Below are 20,339 nucleotides of genomic sequence, written 5' to 3' on the forward strand. Positions count from 1 at the left end.
CTGGCCTGCAATCGGGGTCCACCAATCCGCCAGTGGGCCTGTGCTGTGGGATCACTCTATTGTTCTGCACCGTCGGCTGTAGCAGTCCACCATTGCCGGTGTGGAAACAATGTGCGCATGCGCGGGATGGCGCCAGCACTAGCTGGCTCTCCCGCGCATGTGCCAACTCGCGCCAGCCGGCAGAGGCCCTTCGGCGCTGGTTGGCGAGGATCCCGCACCTTTGGGACGGCCCGACGCCAGAGTGGTTCACGCCACTCAGTCCCGCCGGAGTTGCCCGCCCCACCGATTATGGCAGAAGCCCGTCCATGTTCTCTGGATTAAGTGGAATGTACTGAGGAAGGTGTAAACTGAAAGTTTAATTCTTAATTGATTTTCTTTGTTAGATTTAATTTACAAATTCTTATGCGTAATATTGTGCAAATTTATTGGACAATTTGCTGACCCAAAACACAAACCTTTTACATGTTTTTTATATAGCAATGACATTCCTTTGGTGAATGACAGTAACTCATAGAATCATAGAATCCCAACAGTGCAGAAGGAGGCTATTCAGCCCATCAATATTAGAAGATTTCAGAACTCTGACATTTTTTTCCAGAATCTGTTCATTTTCACATTTTTAAAATTACCTGCTTGCATATAAATTTGTTTGCCTTTTTGAGATAGGGTGAAATAGAGAATTAAAGAATAACAAAATATGTGCTACTCCACAGGTAACACAATACTATTAATTATTTGCTGTGATTAAAAAAATTTGGAGATGATTTATTTTTCTTTTATTTACCATAAGCTATAGGTTAAAACATGCTTTCTTACAACTCTCAGATACAAATTGGAAGCTTGACATTAATTTAACCAGCACATTGGAACAGCAAAAAAAACTGCGGCAAACCACATCACCCTCACCATGCTAATACTTTGAATTGTTATGCTCATTTAGTCTAATCAGTGAGTCAGCTACCATTGAACTGAGTATCAGCAGAATGCATCAGTAACTTGCGATTTCCATTTGCAACTCCTACACAACAGATTGTAATCTTCTTTCAGGCTGAAATCAATGGGCAAATAAATTGCAGGACCATGCCTCTGTTATTTTCTAATAAGCAGCCTGGCGCTTGCAGTGCCCTCTCAGTGGCCTGTGGTATGAGATGCCTATGCCCTTATTTTTTAAGTGTTGAACACTTTCATGGGTGTATGGATCAGATAATTTTGATATATCCGTTATTTACAATTTTGATCTAACGAACACGTATATGGAAGCAAAATGCAGCTCTTCTTGCAAGAGATCTATAAAACCCCAAGGGATTGGGTGAATATTTTTTTCTAAGAAGCATTTGTCTTATCTATTGTTTGCAAGATATGCACAGAAAGGTTGAGGGAACAAAAGTAGGCTGCATGTTCAGGGTGAGGTAGGGGTGGTAGAGAGGAGTGATGGGGGTGTGTGCTCCAGGCAATCTTAAAGCCTCTCCGAGGCTTGCCTTTGAAGGGGATCTTCCCTTTTTTTTCCTTTTAGTTTACATGCGTAAAAGTTGGAGTGTACCCCAAAATGGGGTGCTTTATCTCTCCATTTTAGGACACTCTGTCCCTTACTTAATGGCATCCTACTGCTGCTTTCAACTCCCTGTTAGAATCATAGAGTCATAATGGACTGGATTTAATGAACCCAATTCGGGTCCAATGAAACCCATGGCATGGCTGTGGGGGAGGCCGACCAAATGAAGTGTCTGTCAGGCACATAACTGACCAGCTTTGGGCTTTCCGTGGTACTTAGGTTCGCCAGGGTGGAAATTCTGCCCCCAGGAGCTTCCTACCAATCAGAGGCCAGCAGTTTTCCATTGCTGGCAGTGCTGTCGAGAGTGTTGGCTGCTGCCGGTAATACCCCAGGCACTGCTAGGGATCGTTGTTACATCAGTGGACTCAGGTGAGTGAGGGTGTGTTGGAGGGAAGAAATGCTCAGAGTCTTTTCTCGACCGCGTGGAGTTGTAAAAGTTGCGTTTATTCGAAATTGCAGTGTGCATCCAAGAGAGGCAAGTTCTTCTGCTATCCTGTGCTCGCAAAAGTCAGCTTTGATCATAGGCAGAATTACACGCATATATATTTACGGTTCTTTCAGATTTACAAGTAGGCATTGACGTCATCAATTCAGTTGGAACAATATAAGGTGATCAGTATGCATATTTTCTGGTCCCTTTAAGGGAAAACAATCAGCTAATACAATGCTTCTTTATAATCTCCTGGATTCGGTTCAACATATTTCCTTTACCCTGAACTTCTGGTTGGGGTGTTAATGTGTTTTTATCCCCTGCACTGGGCTGGACATTGAATCTCCGACAGACAGGCTGGAGCCATGATTTCTGTGACGTGGGTTCCCTTTCTTATCCTAATGCCCTGTGAGATGATTGAATTATCTCCAGTGCAGGTGACGTTTCTTTAAGGTCCAACATTTTAACCCCTTGCCTGCTGGTTTTTCCCTTGACCTGTGCTGTTATAATACTTGAGACATCTCTATTCTTACTCATATCAATTCTGTAACACATATAGCAATTTCTTCTGCTAACAGAGTGGAATAGGGGTGGAGGAGAGAGGGTCATGGGAGAAGGGCAGCTTTCACTGCCACACCCTCTCCCGATGTTGGGTCACTAAATTGGGCAGAGTGCCTTACTCCCAGGGTTTGCTGGGAGACCTTTGGAATGTTTCGGAAAGCTGTTCAACGCCAACTAATTCCAGTGGGCTCAGGGAGAACTGGTATCAATTGGTTCATTAATGAGCAACAATCGGCCTGGCTTGGCTTCCCACATCAGCCTCTTCCTGCCTCTGATATAATCGAGGAAGATATTCCTGCCACCTGGAGTCTGACATGCGGCCTCTCCCATAAGTTGGCCGATTTGCCATGTTTTCCACCATAAAGGACAGGATTATGTTCTGCCCTATAGCACAGATGGGAGCCATTTTGACCCATCATGTCCATGTTGACTCTCTGTAGAGCAATCCAGTCAGTCTCCCTGCCCTGTTCAATCCCCATAGCCCTGCAAGTTTATTTCCCATCAATTTCCTTTTGAAAGCATGCATTGCCTTCACTACCACCACCTTCATATGCAGCGAGTTCCAAGTCATCACAACTGACTGTATAAAATGTTTTTTTGCACTTTCTTCCGACATCTCTTGCCCAAAGCCTTAAATGTGTGTCCCGGAGACCTTGTACCATCAGGCAATGGGAACAGTTTTCCTTTGTCTATCTTTTCTAAAACTGTCATAACCTTGTACAACTCTTGCAAATTTCCACTCAAACTCCTTTGCTACAAAGAGAATAACCCCCACTTCTCCAAGCTAATGGTGGAACCAAAATTCATCACCTCGGAAAGATTTTCTCTCTAGCTTCAAGAGCGGGCCATTAATTAACCGCCTTGGGGAAATCACAAGTATGTGACTGTTTTGCACACAGTGCGAGTTTCTACCCCCCATTTAAGCCTGGTGACAAGGACCTAAAGCCCTGTTCCTAGACTCTCCCTCACGCTATTCTTAAATAATGAAGTGACATTTCCAATTGTCTAATCCAAAAGCATCATTCTGGAATCTTAAAAAGATCTGGAAAATTATGAACTATGTTTTAGCATTAGAAAAACAAAGGTAGTTTTAAGGGATTTATATTTGTATTGGTAAACATTAGAAATAAGATATAGTTTTAAGTGGGTTTAATTTCTGTGCCTGGAAGGGGTAAATCCTATAGTTAGATTCATGCAGCACGATGGCACAGTGGTTAGCACTGCAGCCTCACAGCACCAGGGACCCGGGTTCAGTTCCAGCCCCGGGTGACTGTACGTGTGGAGTCTGCACATTCTCCCCGTGTCTGCGTGGGTTTCCTCCGGGTGCTCTGTTTTCCTCCCACAGTCCAAAGAGGTGCAGGGTAGGTCATTACAAACCGCCCCTTGGTGGGGTTACAGGGATAGGATCTAGGTACAGTGCTCTTTCATAGGAACATAGGAATTAGGAGCAGGAGTAAGCAATTCAGCTCTTCGAACCTACTCCGCCATCCAGATCATGTCTGATCTCCTCCTGGTCTCAAAACCACCTCCCCAAATGGATATGTTGGCCATATCCCGTTAACCCATTTTAAGTCACCTCTTAACCTTCTTCTCTCTAACGAAAACAGCCTCAAGTCCCTCAGCCTTCCCTCATAAGATCTTCCCTCCATACCAGGCAACATCCTGGTAAATCTCATCTGCACCCTTTCCAATGCTTCCACATCCTTCCTATAATGAAGTGACCAGAACTGCACGCAATACTCCAAAATGCGGCCGCACCAGAGTTTTGTACAGCTGCAACATGACCTCATGGCTCTGAAACTCAGTCCCTCTACCAATAAAAGCTAACACACCAGACGCCTTCTTAACAACCCTCTCAACCTGGGTGGCAACTTTCAGGAATCTATGTACATGGACACCGAGATCTCTCTGCTCATCCACACTACCAAGAATCTTACCATTAGCCCAGTGCTCTGGGCGAAATTCTCCCAGAAGCCCGACGCCGTCGTGAAACCTGGAGAGGTTCACGACGGCGTCGGAAGCCTCTCCCGGCCCCCTATTCTCCCCTCACCGGGGAATAGGAGGGCCGTGTCGGGAGACTCGGCCGCAAATGACGCGGCTGATGCGCCTAATGACGTCAGCCGCGCATGTGCAGGTTGGACGGCTCCAACCCGCGCATGCGCGGTTGCCGTCTTCCACTCAGCCGCCCCGCAAGATGTGGCGGCTTGATCTTGTGGGGCGGCAGAGGGGAATTAGTGCGTCCCATTGAGACACCGGCCCGATGATCGGTGGGTATCGATCGTGGGCCTGTCCCCTCCCAAGCACAGTCGCGGTGCTCCGAGCCCTGTACTCCCCCTACAAGTCCCAAACGGGCATATCTCGCCGTTTCCACGATGGCAGCGACCAGGTGTGGTTGCCGCCATTGTGAAACGGTCGCGAACGGCAGGCCGCTCGGCCCATCGGGGTCGGAGAATCGCAGGCCGCCGTGAAAAACGGCGGTCCGCGATTCTCCGAGCGGCATGTCGCAAAGCGCAACACGCCATTTTGGGGGGGTGGGAGAATAGCGGGAGGTGTGGGAGCGGACCTCCCGCTATTCTCCCAACCGGCGTGGGAATGGAGAATCACGCCCTCTGTCTTCCTGTTATTCCTTCCAAAATGAATCACCTCACACTTTTCTGCCTTAAACTCCATTTGCCACATCTCAGCCCAGCTCTGCAGCTTATCTATGTCCCTCTGTAATTTGCAACATCCTTCCGCACTGTCCACACTCCACCAACTTTAGTGTCATCTGCAAATATACTCACCCATCCTTCTACGCCCACCTCAAGGTCATTTATAAAAGTGGCACCAAAACAGATCCTTGTGGTACAACACTAGTAACTGAACTCCAGGCTGAACATTTCCCATCAACCACCACCCAATTTCTGATCCAAACTGCTAAATCACCCTGAATCCCATGTCTCCATATTTTCTGCAATAGCCTACCATGGGGAACCTTATCAAACACTTTACTGAAATCCATATACACCACATCAACTGATTTACCCTCGTCCACCTGTTTGGTCACCTTCTCAAAAAACTCAATAAGGTTTGTGAGGCACGACCTACCCCTCACAAAACCGTGTTGACTATCGCTAATCAAATTATTCCTTTCCAGATGATTATAAATCCTATCGCTTTCCAAGACTTTGCCCACAACATAAGTAAGGCTCACTGGTCTATAGTTACCGGGGTTGTCTCTACTCCCCTTCTTGAACAAGGGGGCAACATTTGCTATCCTCCAGTCTTCTGGCACTATTCCTGTAGACCAGGGGTGGGCTAACTTTTCCGTGCAAGGGCCACATTCAGAAATTCACAATTCACAAAGGGCCGCATAGTATATTAAGTAAAATAATTACTTCACCCGGTTATGATTCTGGGCGCCTCATATAGAACATAGAACAGTACAGCACAGAACAGGCCCTTCGGCCCTCGACATTGTGCCGAGCAATGATCATCCTACTCAAGTCAACGTATCCACCCTATACCAGTAAGTAACACAACAGCCCCCCCTCCATTAACCTTAAAAAAAAAAATTTTTAAATTTAAAAAAATTTTTTTTTTTTTTTTTTTCAATGACTTGGAGGGCCGCAGAAATACCTTTGGCGGGCCGCATGCGGCCCGCGGGCCGTAGTTTGCCCACCCCTGCTGTAGACAATGATGACATAAAGGCTCAGCAACCTCATCCCTAGCTTCCCAGAGAATCCTAGAATAAATCCCATCCGGCCCAGGGGACTTATCTATTTTCACACTTTCCAGAATTGCTAACACCTCCTCCTTATGAACCTCAAGTCCTTATAGTCTAGTAGCCTGTATCTCAGTATTCTCCTCGACAACATTGTGTGAATACTGACGAAAAATATTCATTTAGCACCTCTCCTATCTCCTCGGACTCCATGCACAACTTCCCACTACTGTCCTTGACTGGCCCTACTCTTACCATAGTCATTCTTTTATTCCTGATATACCTATAGAAAGCTTTAGGGTTATCCTTGATCCTACCTGCCAAACACTTCTCATGTCCCCTCCTGGCTCTTCTTAGCTCTCTCTTTAGGTCCTTCCTAGCTAACTTGTAACTCTCGAGCGCCCTAACTGAACCTTCACGTCTCATCTTTACATAAGCCTCCTTCTTCCTCTTGACAAGTGATTCAACTACTTTAGTAAACCACGGTTCCCTCACTCGACCACTTCGTCCCTGCCTGACAGGTACATACAGGACACGCAGTAGCTGTTCCTTGAACAAGCTCCACATTTCAATTGTGCCCATCTCCTGCAGTTTCCCTCCCCAGCCTATGCATCCTAAGTCTTGCCTCATCGCATCATAATTGCCTTTCCCCCAGCTATAACTCTTCTCCTGCGGTATATACCTATCCCTTTCCATCGCTAATGTAAACGTAACCGAATTGTGGTCACTATCATCAAAGTGCTCACCTACCTCCAAATCTAACACCTGTCCTGGTTCATTACCCCGTACCAAATCCAATGTGGCCTCGCCTCTCGTTGGCCTATCTATATACTGTGTCAGGAAACCCTTCTGCACACATTGGACAAAAACAGACCCATCTGTTTCCAGTCAATATTTGGAAAGTTAAAGTTCCCCATAACAACTACCCTGTTACTTTCACTCCTGTCCAGAATCATCTTTGCAATCCTTTCCTCTGCATCCCTGGAACTTTATCGAGGCCTATAGAAAACTCCCAACAGGGTGACCTCTCCTTTCCTGTTTCTAACCTCAGCCCATACTACCTCAGTAGACGAGTCCTCATCAAACATCCTTACTGCCACCGTAATACTGTCCTATTGTTGGTATAAAATCCAGGAATGGATTCATTGTTAACAGTAGAGAAGCTTTGTTTAAAAGTGTCATTTTGAAAACTTGGACTTTAATTTCAGAATGCAAACCGCTTAAAGAAAGCATTATTGTGAATACATTTTTAAAAGCGTTTGTGTTTTGGGAGTGGAGTCCAGAAAATCTCATATGACAATCATCTGGGGTGTTTCGGAGGAGAAATCTACGGACATTCACTTGAGATTCAGAGTGGGGAGTGTATTTGACCACTGCCATCTTGTGTATTTAAGGGTTATTGAGGCCTTTGTCGCTTAAGATATGCTTTGCCATCCGCATTAACCTTAAAATCTGTGTGTAATTGTAAAGCTAAGGGGGGGAGTAAAGGAGTATTGTGTTGAAATCCAATTTTTCCATGTCTAATAAATGTTTTTTCTTGTTAAAATTAATTAGTGGTCTTGTGACTCTGTTCCTCCTGTTTTGGGGGAATTGCTTGGTGGGTCTCCATTTAAAAATGCCGTCCGGATCTCTTACTGCTCTGGGGAGCTCCGCTCAGTGGAGCTCCCCACTGCACAATACAGGGCTTTGTGCAGCCTTGCTGCACGTTCCCCATTCAGGCCCCTGATACAACATGAGTTGTGTTGAATAGTCATGTGTTTGTTGGTTCTGCGAGCGCTGGGAAACATGCGGCTAAATATGCTCGTTCTGGGACTTTTGACCCTTTTGGGAGAATCGCGCCGCATGTCTCCAGAGCATTAGCTTTGGCCTCTGGATTGCTCCACAATGACATCACCATTCTGAACCACTACATTACATAGAAATGTAGGGAAAAGGTGCAAGAGGAGGCCATTCAAGCTTCCTCCACCATTCAATAAGCTCATCTTCTACCTCGACTTCCTGCATCATCCCCAAATTTGTTAATTCCCCTGCTGCCTAAAAATCCACCTCAGCCTTGAACCTACTCAACAACTTGATGTGTTGGGTAGGCTGGGTCTATGTGGACTGCGTTTGATACAGTGTAGCAAGAGACAGACTTCCAACACTTGATGAGAAGCAACACGATTTTATTTAACATCTAACTATTTTACATGATCAACTGTGGGTTGACGCTATGCTGACTTGACTGGAGACCTGAGGCAAGCCTGACCAGACTAACTGACTACCACATGGTGTTTGTAGTAGCTGCTGCTCACGAGCTCTGACTGTCTCAGAGGCTGGATCCCAAGAGAGCGGGAAAACTGGTGCCCTCTGGCTTTATAGTGGCCGTGATCTGTCTGGTGATTGGCTGCTGTGTTCTGTGTGCTTACTGGTCATCTTGTGTGTCAATCACTGCCTGTCTGCACTCCATTATATACATGGATGTATATTATGACACAACTGAACATCGACAACACTTGAGAATTCCAAAGATTCAGAAAACACTTCGAGTGAAGACATTTCTACTCATTTTTGTCTAAATTGCAGACCCCTTACTTCAAAACTATGACCTCAGGTACTAGATTTTCCAGTCGGGGAAACTGCCTCTCGACAGCTATCCTGTCAAGCTTGTGCCGAATTTTATGTTTTAATTAGACGGCTCCCTTCTTCACAAATTCATTGAATATGGGCTTAGTCTTCTCAATAAGGAGTCCAAGGCCGGATTCTCCGGGGTTTGCCCCGTGGCCACTGTCAGCAGGAACGGAGAATTTGGCGCTCAGCCAAAACCTGTTCACTGCAGCAGGACCATAAAACCCGCCGGAGTGAACGGACAGAGAATTCTGGCCCAAAACATTCAGCACAAATAATTTCACAGCTTGACACTTCTACAGAGTTTATTTTCCCTTCAGGAGCATTTGTGACATTCTAACACCATGGGTTAAGGCCCTTGCTGAAGTGAAAATGGCGTCCGTTTGAACACCGAGTACAGCTGGACCTGTTCAAGTGTGAGCTGTGCGTAGCCCACTTTCCTCTGCCAGCAAAAATAGAAACTGTAGGCAATAGGGGCAGAACTTCTAGATTCAGGTCCCGTCCACCATTTTAAAAGGATATCCCACCCATTTTGTTTCAATATTTTTTTAAATAATATTTTGATTAAACATTTTTTAATGAATACAAAACCATAACCAAAACAAACAAACAACCAAACACAGCAGCATCAACTGTATCAACCCTAGTCTCCCGCACGACAACGTGGCATTCACCCGACACAAGGCTTCACACCAAATCCTCCTCTAATGCCACCCCAACTCCTCCCACTTTCCTTTAATCCCTACCAGGGATTCAGCATTCTCCTCTGTTATCCCCCCATAAATTCCCAAGATATTCCCCTCTTACAACCCCACGAGCGTCAAAACCATTTTCAACAGTGAGGATGGAGGCACTACCGGAAATTACGGGAAAACATTCCTCACAAAGTCCCTCACATGCAGATACCTAAAGCTTCCCACCTGCGAAAACCCAAACTTCTCTGACACCTCCTCCAGGATCTCACACTGCCCCTCCCAAAACAAGTCCAAAAAACCCTTATCCCTTATCCACCCAACCCCGAAACAGTCAAACATATATGGCAGGATTCTCCATTCCTGAGACTAAGTGTTAATGCCGGCAGCAAAACTGGCACCACACCTGGATCAATACAGCTACTGTTAAGGGACTAGCACCGGCACCATGAGGAACACAATCGATTCCAATGAGAAATAGTCCTGAATTCGCCCGGTCTGAGATTGACACTCAGGATACTGACAAGCTGTAGCCGCATGTACACATTACAATCCCCACACACAGCATCCCAGCCAACAAGATGCCAGCAAGGAGAGCGGCATCCCTTTTCACCGACGCCGAGCTGCAGACCCTCCTGGACGCGGTGGAGGAGAGGCGGAAGACCCTGTCCCCCGGCCCGGGAAGGAAGCTGCAAGCCACTGCTGCTCGGCGTACCTGGGCATAGGTGGCAGAGACACTTAGCGTCGTGGGCAACATTATCCATACCAGCCAGCAGTGCTGGAAGAATCTGCATGACCTTCTCAGAGCGGCCAGGGTGAGTCGACAGCACTGTGCCACAGGTACTAACCCGCATCCCACACATCCGTAACCTGACTCCGCCCCGTCACGCCCCCCACTTCACCACATGGCGGCACCCATACTGGCCGGGTGCTCTGGCCACTAGCTACCCACCCCCTGGGCTGCATATGTTGGACTGTCTAACATCCATCTTTTCTTGTGTCTTGCGTGACCTGCTGATGGTGGGGCGGGTTCATCCGGTGTCCCGTTCCCCCCCAGCTAGTCCCACAGCCGGAGCCACCGCCGTGAGCTGAACAATGAGGAGGAGAGCAGCTCGGACGGCAGCCTTCGACCCGATACTCTAGAGACCCCGAAGCTCGAGTCCGAGGTTGACACAGATTTCCCGTCACAGCTGTCTCCAACACCGTCCACCGTCCCAGAGAGACTCACCTCAGTTGGGCACTTCAGTGAAGAGTCTCCTGGGAAACTCTCTGGTGAGAACCACACGGCTGCTCTGGTTACAGCAGGTGGAGGTAGGAACACCCCAGGAACTAGCTGCTGTCCAGTCGGGTTTAGGGCTCCTGGAATGGACAGTCCCATTGATTGGGGAGATGTCGTCGCAGAGCCAGGGACTGCATGAGGGGCTGTCAGTGAGATTCAGCACTTCAGGCGCAGGTGGAGGAGACCAACTGCATACAGGGGCAGGAGGTGGTGTCGACCATGCATACCACCCAAGCTAACACTGCAGGGTGTGCAGCCGCAGTGGAAGCACTGGGGCGAAGGTTTTGGCTATGGATCAGCATGTCCAAGGCATGGGGCATTCTGCATAGAGGCTGACTGAGGCCCAGGACAGGGTTGCCGCCTAACAGGCAGCCACGTGCCAGAGCCACCTGGACATTGCAGCGACGCTCCATAGCATGAACCAGTCACAGCAGGCCACACGGGAGCACCCGGAGGAAATCCACAAAGACATAAGGAGAATGTGCAGACTTAGCGCAAACTGTGACCCAAGCCGGGAATCGAATCTGTGATCCTGGCGCTATGAAACAATAGTGCTAATCGCTGTGCTACTGTGCTGCCCATGGAGGGAGGAGGAGGTGATGGAGCCCGTGCTGGTGACTCCCGCAGCACTTTGGACCCGCCACCCCAACACCCCCCCCCCCTCCCCCCCCGTCCCCAGCAAACTCCCCAATACTCAAGGCCACTCCACCAAAAGACGTGCGAGAAGAGCAGATGGATACATTTGCATGTAGCTCCACAATGAAAGACGAAACATACATCACCCAATCAGATGAGGATGTGTCACTAATCGGCTCTTCAGCAAAAGAAAACTCACACATCGTCATTTCAAGTGAGGATGAGCCACTAATTGGGGCTCAAACACAAAAGTAAAGAGCAGCACCTAACTTTGGGGACGTTGATCCAGCCCAGACACCAGAGTGCGAGGCTTTGCAGACTGCTCCTGAAGTTGCAGTCTTAAAATTTTTTTATTTTTAAAAAAATTTAGATTACCCATTTATTTTTTCCAATTAAGGGGCAATTTAGCATGGCCAATCCACCTACTCTGCACATTTTTGGGTTGTGGGGGCTAAACCCACGCAGACACGGGGAGAATGTGCAAACTCCACACGGACAGTGACCCAGAGCCGGGATCGAACCTGGGACCTCAGCGCCCTGAGGCGGTTGTGCTAACCACTAGGCCACCGTGCTGCCTTTGAAGTTGCAGACTTGACTGCGAGTGCACAATCATCCAAAAGTATGCCGACACTGGATGTTTCACCAAGTGATGGGCATGCAGCTAAGTGTGTGGACGTATCCATAGATCAGCCAAAACTCCTTGATCCAGCTAAGGCTCTGAAATCAGCTATGAGGGCAAAACCACTGCAAGCAACCAGTCCCATGGCGCCATCCAGCAGCATAACGGTGCCACCAAAGCAAAAAAGAAAAAGAGGGACAGTCAGAGGATCACTCCCATGAGAAGGAAGAGGAAGAAAAGGAGAGTGGAGGACACTGTGGTCGCAAACACGGTATTGGAGAAGAAGGTATCGGCAATTTCTTGCCGGCAGTCAAGAAAGCCCAACACGACGCAGAAAGAAGCATCGTGTTAGAAAATTGAAAAAGCTGGTCACAAAGAAAAGGCCAGCAAGAAAATTGGTCTTCCAGACGCATCACGTCAAAGGGCCAATCAAGCCGATAATAATAATAATATATAATTTTTTTAAATTTAGATTATCCAATTACATTTTTCAATTAAGGGGGCAATTAAGTGTGGCCAATCCACCTACTCTGCACATTTTTGGGTTGTGGGGGTGAAACCCACGCAGACACGGGGAGAATGTGCAAACTCCACACGGACAGTGACCCAGAGCCGGGATCGAACCTGGGACCTCAGCGCTGTGAGGCAGCTGTGCTAACCACTAGGCCACCGTGCTGCCCTATAATAATAATAATTACTTATTGTCACAAGTAGGCTTCAATGAAGTTACTGTGAAAAGCCCCTAGTCGCCACATTTTGGCACCTGTTCAGGGAGGCTGGTATGGAAATTGAACCCACGCTGCTGGCATTGTTCTGCATTACAAGCCAGCTATTTAGCCCAGTGTGCTAAACCAGCCCCAGCAATACAAAGAAGACCTGTCAAAAAAACGGTCTTCCAGACGTTAAGTCGACATCGAGCAGCCGACAAAGGTTCAGAAGACCAATGGGTGATGTCGTCATGAATGTCCAATAAGCTGTGCATCAGGAAAACGTCCATCAGGCGTATTATGTTGTGTGAAGGACAGTTGGATCTGTACATATGACATGTGTAAAATGATCATGCAGATCATGTTTTGTAAGACACTGTCATATTTGAATACAAATGTTAACAGTTCCAGAGGAAGGGGGATGTAGTGAGATGCCTGCGCATACGACCTTCAACTAGCTGGTTGCGATAGAGATCAATCACATCATTCAAGTCACCTGCCAGTTAGTAGTAAGTCATATAAGATGATAGTCGCATTTAGAGTAGGTACAGGAGAATTCACTGAATTCATTTAGTAGCCACCGTCCGTATTATAGTTCATTAGTTATCTTTCCACGTGTCTGTTAATAAATCCTCTTTGTAGTGAAACAACCATATGTTCTGTGTACATAATTACAACGATTATATCACAGAACACAACAATATCTACCTCCCTGATCCGCCACCACCTCTGTATCTGGAGCCTTCTCTTTTATTGATCAGGATTGCCACACACCCCGGGCCCGCTACTGTAAAGGTCGGTATGAAACACCTGACCTTCCCAGCCCTTACAAAGCCTTACCTGGTCCTTCACCCACAAGTGAGTCTCCTGAACAGCTGCACATCCACCCTCAAGCTCTTCAGATGGGCAAAAGCTCTTGCTCGTTTTACAGGGCCCCCAACCCCACACGTTCCATGTCACCAACCGAATCGGGGTTCTCTTACCCCCCTGCCCATCTCAGAAATCTCACAACCACTTCCTCTCGAAACCGCTCTTATCTGCCCATTCCCCCCACCATTCACAGCTCCTAGGCATGCCAAAACTTGCACAAACAGGATCAACAGACCACAGCCCCTTCCCCCATCTCATTCCTGTTTACGAGCGAACTGCAATTTGCTAGTAGAGTAGCCGCCCCCCCCCAACTCCCTTTCACCTGAACATCAACAATAAGAACAAAGGGGAGAGAAGCAACCCAATCCATCAAACAGCCCCCAAACTAAATTTTCAGTTCACAGTACCCAAACATAAAGAAAATACAATGTCCCAGATACAACATAAAATCGACAAAACACATAGCCCTCCAACACCTCCACTTTTTCACAACAAAGTCTGCTTTCCACCATTTTCCGTCCAAAACCTTTGAGTTGTGCGTGACAATCAGCTTTGCTGGGTAGACCACTGCAAAACGCACTCTACTTTTGTAAAGTGGTGCCTTCGTCTGGTTGAAGGCTGCCCGCCTTCTCGCCAACTCCATCAGGGCATCTTCTCCTTCATCTGATAGCTGTGGAAGAAAACTAGAATAAGTCTTAGTGGCTTGTTAGTCCGTTGCTTTGGCTGGAGCAATCAATGCGCCCTATCCAGCTCAAAGGAGGAGCGTTCTTCCCCCCCCACCCCCCCCTCCCCTACACATCTTCCCAAACATTGCTGAAAGTACTCCAATCAGCCTCGAGCAATCCATAACCTCAGGCAGTCCCATGATCCGCAAGTTCAACTGCTGGATCGTGTTTTCCAGGTCCTCGACCATTGCTCACAGGCCCTTATTTACTGTCCTCCACCGTCAACAGCTCGTCTTCCAAAAAAGCGTGCTGGTCACTGTGCTTCAACACCTCACTATGCTCCCACACTATCCCCAACGCCTTCCCAATTGCCTCCCATATCAAGGCCAACAAGTCTTCCACAGACTACTTAAGACTCTCCGGCATTTCCCTCCTATGCTGCTCGAAATGCTTGCTGAATTGCTTCTCAAACTCAGCTGCCATAACTCCGCCAGCACTGCCATCATTAGCAGTGCGGCCCCACCCAGAGAGCTCACCTCTGTCATCTTTCCCCCCACCACACTCTTCACTGAACTCAACACTGCTAATGAACTAGGCTCACACCTTTCTTCAAATTATAATTTCTTTGGTTTTCAGACCTCCTTTCATATTTCAATTTAAAATACAGATGGAGGATGAGAAGGTAAAATCAAACACTAGTGTTTTGTGCTGAAACAAGGGAGATTACAATGGGAAGAAGAACTAGATAAGGTAGGCTGGGAGCAAAGACTTTATGGTGGAACAGTTGAGGAATAGTGGAGAACCTTCCAAGCAATTTTTCACAGTGCTCAGCAAAGGTTTATACCAACAAAAAGGAAGGACAGTAGAAAGAGGGAAAATCGACCGTGGTTATCTAAGGAAATAAGGGAGAGTATCAAATTGAAGGAAAAAGCATACAAAGTGGCAAAGATTAGTGGGAGACTAGAGGACTGGAAAATCTTTAGGGGGCAACAGAAAGCTACTAAAAAGCTGCTAAGAAGAATAAGATAGATTATGAGAGTAAACTTGCTCAGAATATAAAAAGACAGTAAATGTTTCTACAAATATAGAAACCAAAAAAAGAGTGGCTCAGGTAAATATTGGTCCTTTAGAGGATGAGAAGGGAGATTTAATAATGATAGATGAGGAAATGGCTGAGGAACTGAACAGGTTTTTTGGGTCGGTCTTCACAGCGGAAGACACAAATAACATGCCAGTGACTGATAGAAATTAGGCTATGACAGGTGAGGACCTTGGGATGATTGTTATCACAAAGGAGGGAGTGATGGGCAAGCTAATGGGGCTAAAGGTAGACAAGTCTCCTGGCCCTGATGGAATGCATCCCAGAATGCGAAAAGACATGGCTAGGGAAATTGCAAATGCACTAGTGATAATTTACCAAAATTCACTAGACTCTGGGGTGGTCCCAGCGGATTGGAAATTAACAAACGGGACACCACTGTTTAAAAAAGGAGGTTGGCAGAAAGCGGGTAATTATAGGCTAGTTAGCTTAACTTCGGTAGTAGGGAAGATGCTGGAATCTATCATCAAGGTAGAAATAGTGTGGTATCTGGATAGAAATTGTCCCATTCAGCAGACACAGCATGGGTTCATGAAGGGCAGGTCGTGCCTAATTAGTTTAGTGGAATTTTTTGAGGACATTACCAGAGCGGTAGATAACAGGGAACAAAGAACAAAGAAAATTACAGCACAGGAACAGGCCCTTCGGCCCTGCCAACCTCCACCGACCCAGATCCTTTATCTAAATCTGTTGCCTATTTTCCAAGGATTTACTTCCCTCTGTTCCCCGCCCATTCATATATCTGTCCAGATGCATCTTAAATGATGCTATCATGCCCGCCTCTGCCACCTCTACTGGCAAAGCGTTCCAGGCACCCACCACCCTCTGCGTAAAAAACTTTCCATGCACATCTCCCTTAAACTTTCCCCCTCTCACCTTGAAATCGTGACCCCTTGTAATTGACACCCCCAATCTTGGAAAAAGCTTGTTGCTATCCACCCTGTCCATACCTCTCATAATTTTGTAGACCTCAATCAGGTCCCCCCCCAACCTCCGTCTTTCCAATGAAAACAATCCTAATTTACTCAACCTTTCTTCATAGCTAGCACCCTCCATACCAGGCAACATCCTTGTGAACCTCCTCTGCACCCTCTCTAAAGCATCCACATCCTTCTGGTAATGTGGCGACCAGAACTGCACTCAGTATTCCAAATGTGGCCGAACCAAAGTCCTATACAACTGTAACATGACCTGCCGACTCTTGTACTCAATACCCCGTCCGATGAAGGCAAGTATGCTGTATGCCTTCTTGACCACTCTATTGACCTGCATTGCCACCTTCAGGGTACAATGGACCTGAACTCCCAGATCTCTCTGGACATCAATTTTCCCCAGGACTCTTCCATTGACCATATAGTCCGCTCTTGAATTAGATCTTCCAAAATGCATCACCTCGCATTTGCCTGGATTGAACTCCATCTGCCCAACTCTCCAATCTATCTATATTTTGCTGTATTCTCTGACGGAGCCAATGGATGTGGTATATCTGGATTTCCAGAAAGCCTTTGACAAGGTGCCACAAAAAAGTTTGCTGCATAAGATAAAGATGCATGGCATTAAGGGTAAAGTAGTAGCATGGATAGAGGATTGGTTAATCAATAGAAAGCAAAGACTGGGGATTAATGGGTGTTTCTCTGGTTGGCAATCAGTAGCTAGTGGTGTCCCTAAGGGATCAGTGTTGGGCCCACAATTGTTCACAATTTACATAGATGATTTGGAGTTGGGGACCAAGTGCAATGTGTCCAAGCTTGCAGACGACACTAAGATGAGTGGTAAAGCAAAAAGTGCAGAGGATACTGGAAGTCTGCAGAGGGATTTGGATAGGTTTAGTGAATGGGCTAGGGTCTGACTGATGGAATACAATGTTGACAAATGTGAGCACAGTAAGAAGTCTTACAACACCAGGTTAAAGTCCAACAGGTTTGTTTCAAACACGAGCTTTCGGAGCACGGCTCCTTCTTCAGGTGAAGAAGGAGCCTGCACCTTCACCTGAAGAAGGAGCCGTGCTCCGAAAGCTCGTGTTTGAAACAAACCTGTTGGACTTTAACCTGGTGTTGTAAGACTTCTTACTGTGCTCACCCCAGTCCAACGCCGGCATCTCCACAAATGTGAGGTTATCCATTTTGGTAGGAATAACAGCAAAAGGGATTATTATTTAAATGATAAAATATTAAAACATGCTGCTGTGCAGAGGGACCTGGTTGTGCCAGTGCATGAGTCGCAAAAAGTTGGTTTATAGGTGCAACAGGTGATTAAGAAGGCAAATGGAATTTTGTCCTTCATTGCTAGAAGGATGGAGTTTAAGACTAGGGCGGTTATGCTGCAATTGTATAAGGTGTTAGTGAGGCCACACCTGGAGTATTGTGTTCAGTTTTGGTTTCCTTACGTGAGAAAGGACATACTGGCACTGGAGGGTGTGCAGAGGAGATTCCCTAGGTTAATCCCAGAGCTGAAGGCGTTGGATTACGAGGAGAGGTTGAGTAGACTGGGACTGTACTCGTTGGAATTTAGAAGGATGAGGGGGGATCTTATAGAAACATATAAAATTATGAAGGGAACAGATAGGATAGATGCAGGCAGGTTGTTTCCACTGGCGGGTGAAAGCAGAACTAGGGAGCATAACCTCAAAATAAGGGGAAGTAGATTTAGGACTGAGTTTAGGAGGAACTTTTTCACTCAAAGGGTTGTGAATCTATGGAATTCCTTGCCCAGTGAAGCAGTTGAGGCTCCTTCATTAAATGTTTTTACAATGGATAGTTTTTTGAAGAATAAAGGGATTAAGGGTTATGGTGTTCGGGCCGGAAAGTGGAGCTGAGTCCACAAAAGATCAGCCATGATCTCATTGAATGGCAGAGCAGGCTCGGGGGGCCAGATGGCCTACTTCTGCTCCTAGTTCTTATGTTCTTATAACTAATATGCAACTGGGAAACGTTTCCAATCAAATTCTCCCCCAAAAGTGGGTGAAATAGGCCAAACACCGAGGACCCTGGAGGGAGCTTCCCAACGTACAACCTCCTCCTGTATGTTACCATTGGAAGTTCCCGTTATTTTTCGATCTGTGATTAACCTAGTTTTAACACATACATCATCATGATGATATGTTCAATTTTAATTTTAGGTTGTACAGTTTCCTGCAGGTACCCATTATCTTGAGACTCAATCCTTTTACCGGATAACATTTAGGGAGCAGTGACATTAAGCGTTGTTCGCAGTGTTGTTTATAGTACTTTGAATCAATTAAGAAGGTAAATTAAAGAACAGCAACAGTTCTCTGCGTTAAACTAAACTGTCAGCCAAGATCAATTTGATCATGCACGCATTGAGTGAAGTCTCTGTAAGGGATGATGTAATTATTCTAAAGTACAATTAATTTGTTAAAATTACTGAGAACCTTGGGTATCTTGCATCGTACAACTATTAATTTTAACTTTATCATGGAACTGGTCAGTACATTGGGGCTAATAATGTAACATAGCACCTATTGATTGATTGATTGATTTAATTTATTGTCACATGTACCGAATTACAGTGAAAAGTATTTTTCTGCAGCGGAGGGAACATACACAGTACGTACATAGTAGACAAAAAGAATAATCAACAGAACAAATGGTATATCGACAAACAGTGATTGGTTACAGTGCGGAACAAGGGGAACATTATTAGTAATTATATAAGAAGTGGAAAATAGTTTTACTCGGTCTGGGGGAGAGGGCTCACAGTCTCCATGTTCCCGCGCTATCTTGGATAAGCCTTGCTATTTTCCATCATATTTTCATCATATACTAGGTTCCAATATTACTGAATTTGAGTCTATTTTATTTCCCATGGTAGTGTGACCTTCAACATGGATCACCCAGCTTACCTTCAGCTACACTGTCAGGCCATGAGGTTTATTTTGTTCCCCTTGCTGGCCGACAATTCGTCATTTTCTGCTAACTCTAAGAAACCGGCTGTTGGGTTTTGGCACTCTCCAAAACTACTTTGGCCAAAAGAACAGGAGTAATGCTAAAATATTCTGATCAGTTGTCTTTTTTGTTTGTGTTTAGTTTATTTGTGCATACTGCACACAGCACCTAAAAGAGCATTAAATGTAGTTGCGTTATGCTAAGATCATATTATTATTAAGCTGATCTAGTTTTCAGATTGCAAAGTATATAACCTCGTCATAGTCTAGCAAAGGCAAAATGAAATATTGTTACTTTTATGTCATAACATAGGCCAGCAACATTAAAAAAGTAAATTAAAAGCTAGTGGTTGTATTCATTCATTAAAATCTTAATATCATGCCATAAATTGAGTACCATTGCAGCTAATGAAAATAGGTAATATTGCATGATATTGATACTGAAAAAGACTTAGCTCACACGGGTATTTTTAACATTTTATCATTGTTGTGCCTTTATAAACCACAGTGTGTGGTTTAACCCATATACAGTAGACAAATGATCACACAAGTTGTTCAGTGCAATAATTGTTTATTAATACACAGAAAGTTAAATACTTAATCAATCACACGTTCATGCACAATGGACAATAAACTAAAACACTTAAAACGACCTTAACTTAACTTCCAGGTGACTGGCAAGTACAGAGCGGATAAGGCCTTATCTGTGATCCGGTAGTCTGGACCATTAACAGGATCGTTCTTGTTCAATGATTTTGTTCCTGGGATGCCTGGAGATGATCTTTTTCCTGGACTGTTAAAAATGTCTGAGCTGCAACTTTCGTGTATCTACAAGCTGCAGCCTGCCTGTCCCTGACTTTGACCATTTTTCCCAGAGTTCTTTATGGGAGGCCATTTTAGATGGCCACAACATTTAAGTAACTGCATTTGCAATATTTTGCTGAAGCGACGCTAATAAAGGAATTTATTTGAAAAAAAAAGCAAGCAGAATTCAGCGATGATTTAAATCATATAC

The 20,339-nt window shown here is 45.8% G+C and overlaps 1 protein-coding gene across 6 annotated transcripts in view; it reads left to right on the top strand.

Annotated features, from left to right (window-relative positions):
* Positions 1-20,339, top strand: part of galnt13 (UDP-N-acetyl-alpha-D-galactosamine:polypeptide N-acetylgalactosaminyltransferase 13) — a 704,750-nt gene that overhangs the window by 605,388 nt on the left and 79,023 nt on the right. The window contains exon 12 of one of the 6 annotated variants that reach the window (XM_038789562.1): positions 19,995-20,242. The exons of the other annotated variants lie outside the window; for them this stretch is intronic. Within the exon in view, the coding sequence (XP_038645490.1) occupies positions 19,995-20,042 (48 nt within the window). The 3' untranslated portion in view covers positions 20,043-20,242. Of the gene's footprint in view, positions 1-19,994; positions 20,243-20,339 lie in introns of those variants that run through there. 6 annotated transcript variants of the gene reach the window in all.

The sequence above is a fragment of the Scyliorhinus canicula genome, chromosome 2 (genome assembly GCF_902713615.1).
Source record: "Scyliorhinus canicula chromosome 2, sScyCan1.1, whole genome shotgun sequence".
Taxonomy (NCBI): domain Eukaryota; kingdom Metazoa; phylum Chordata; class Chondrichthyes; order Carcharhiniformes; family Scyliorhinidae; genus Scyliorhinus; species Scyliorhinus canicula.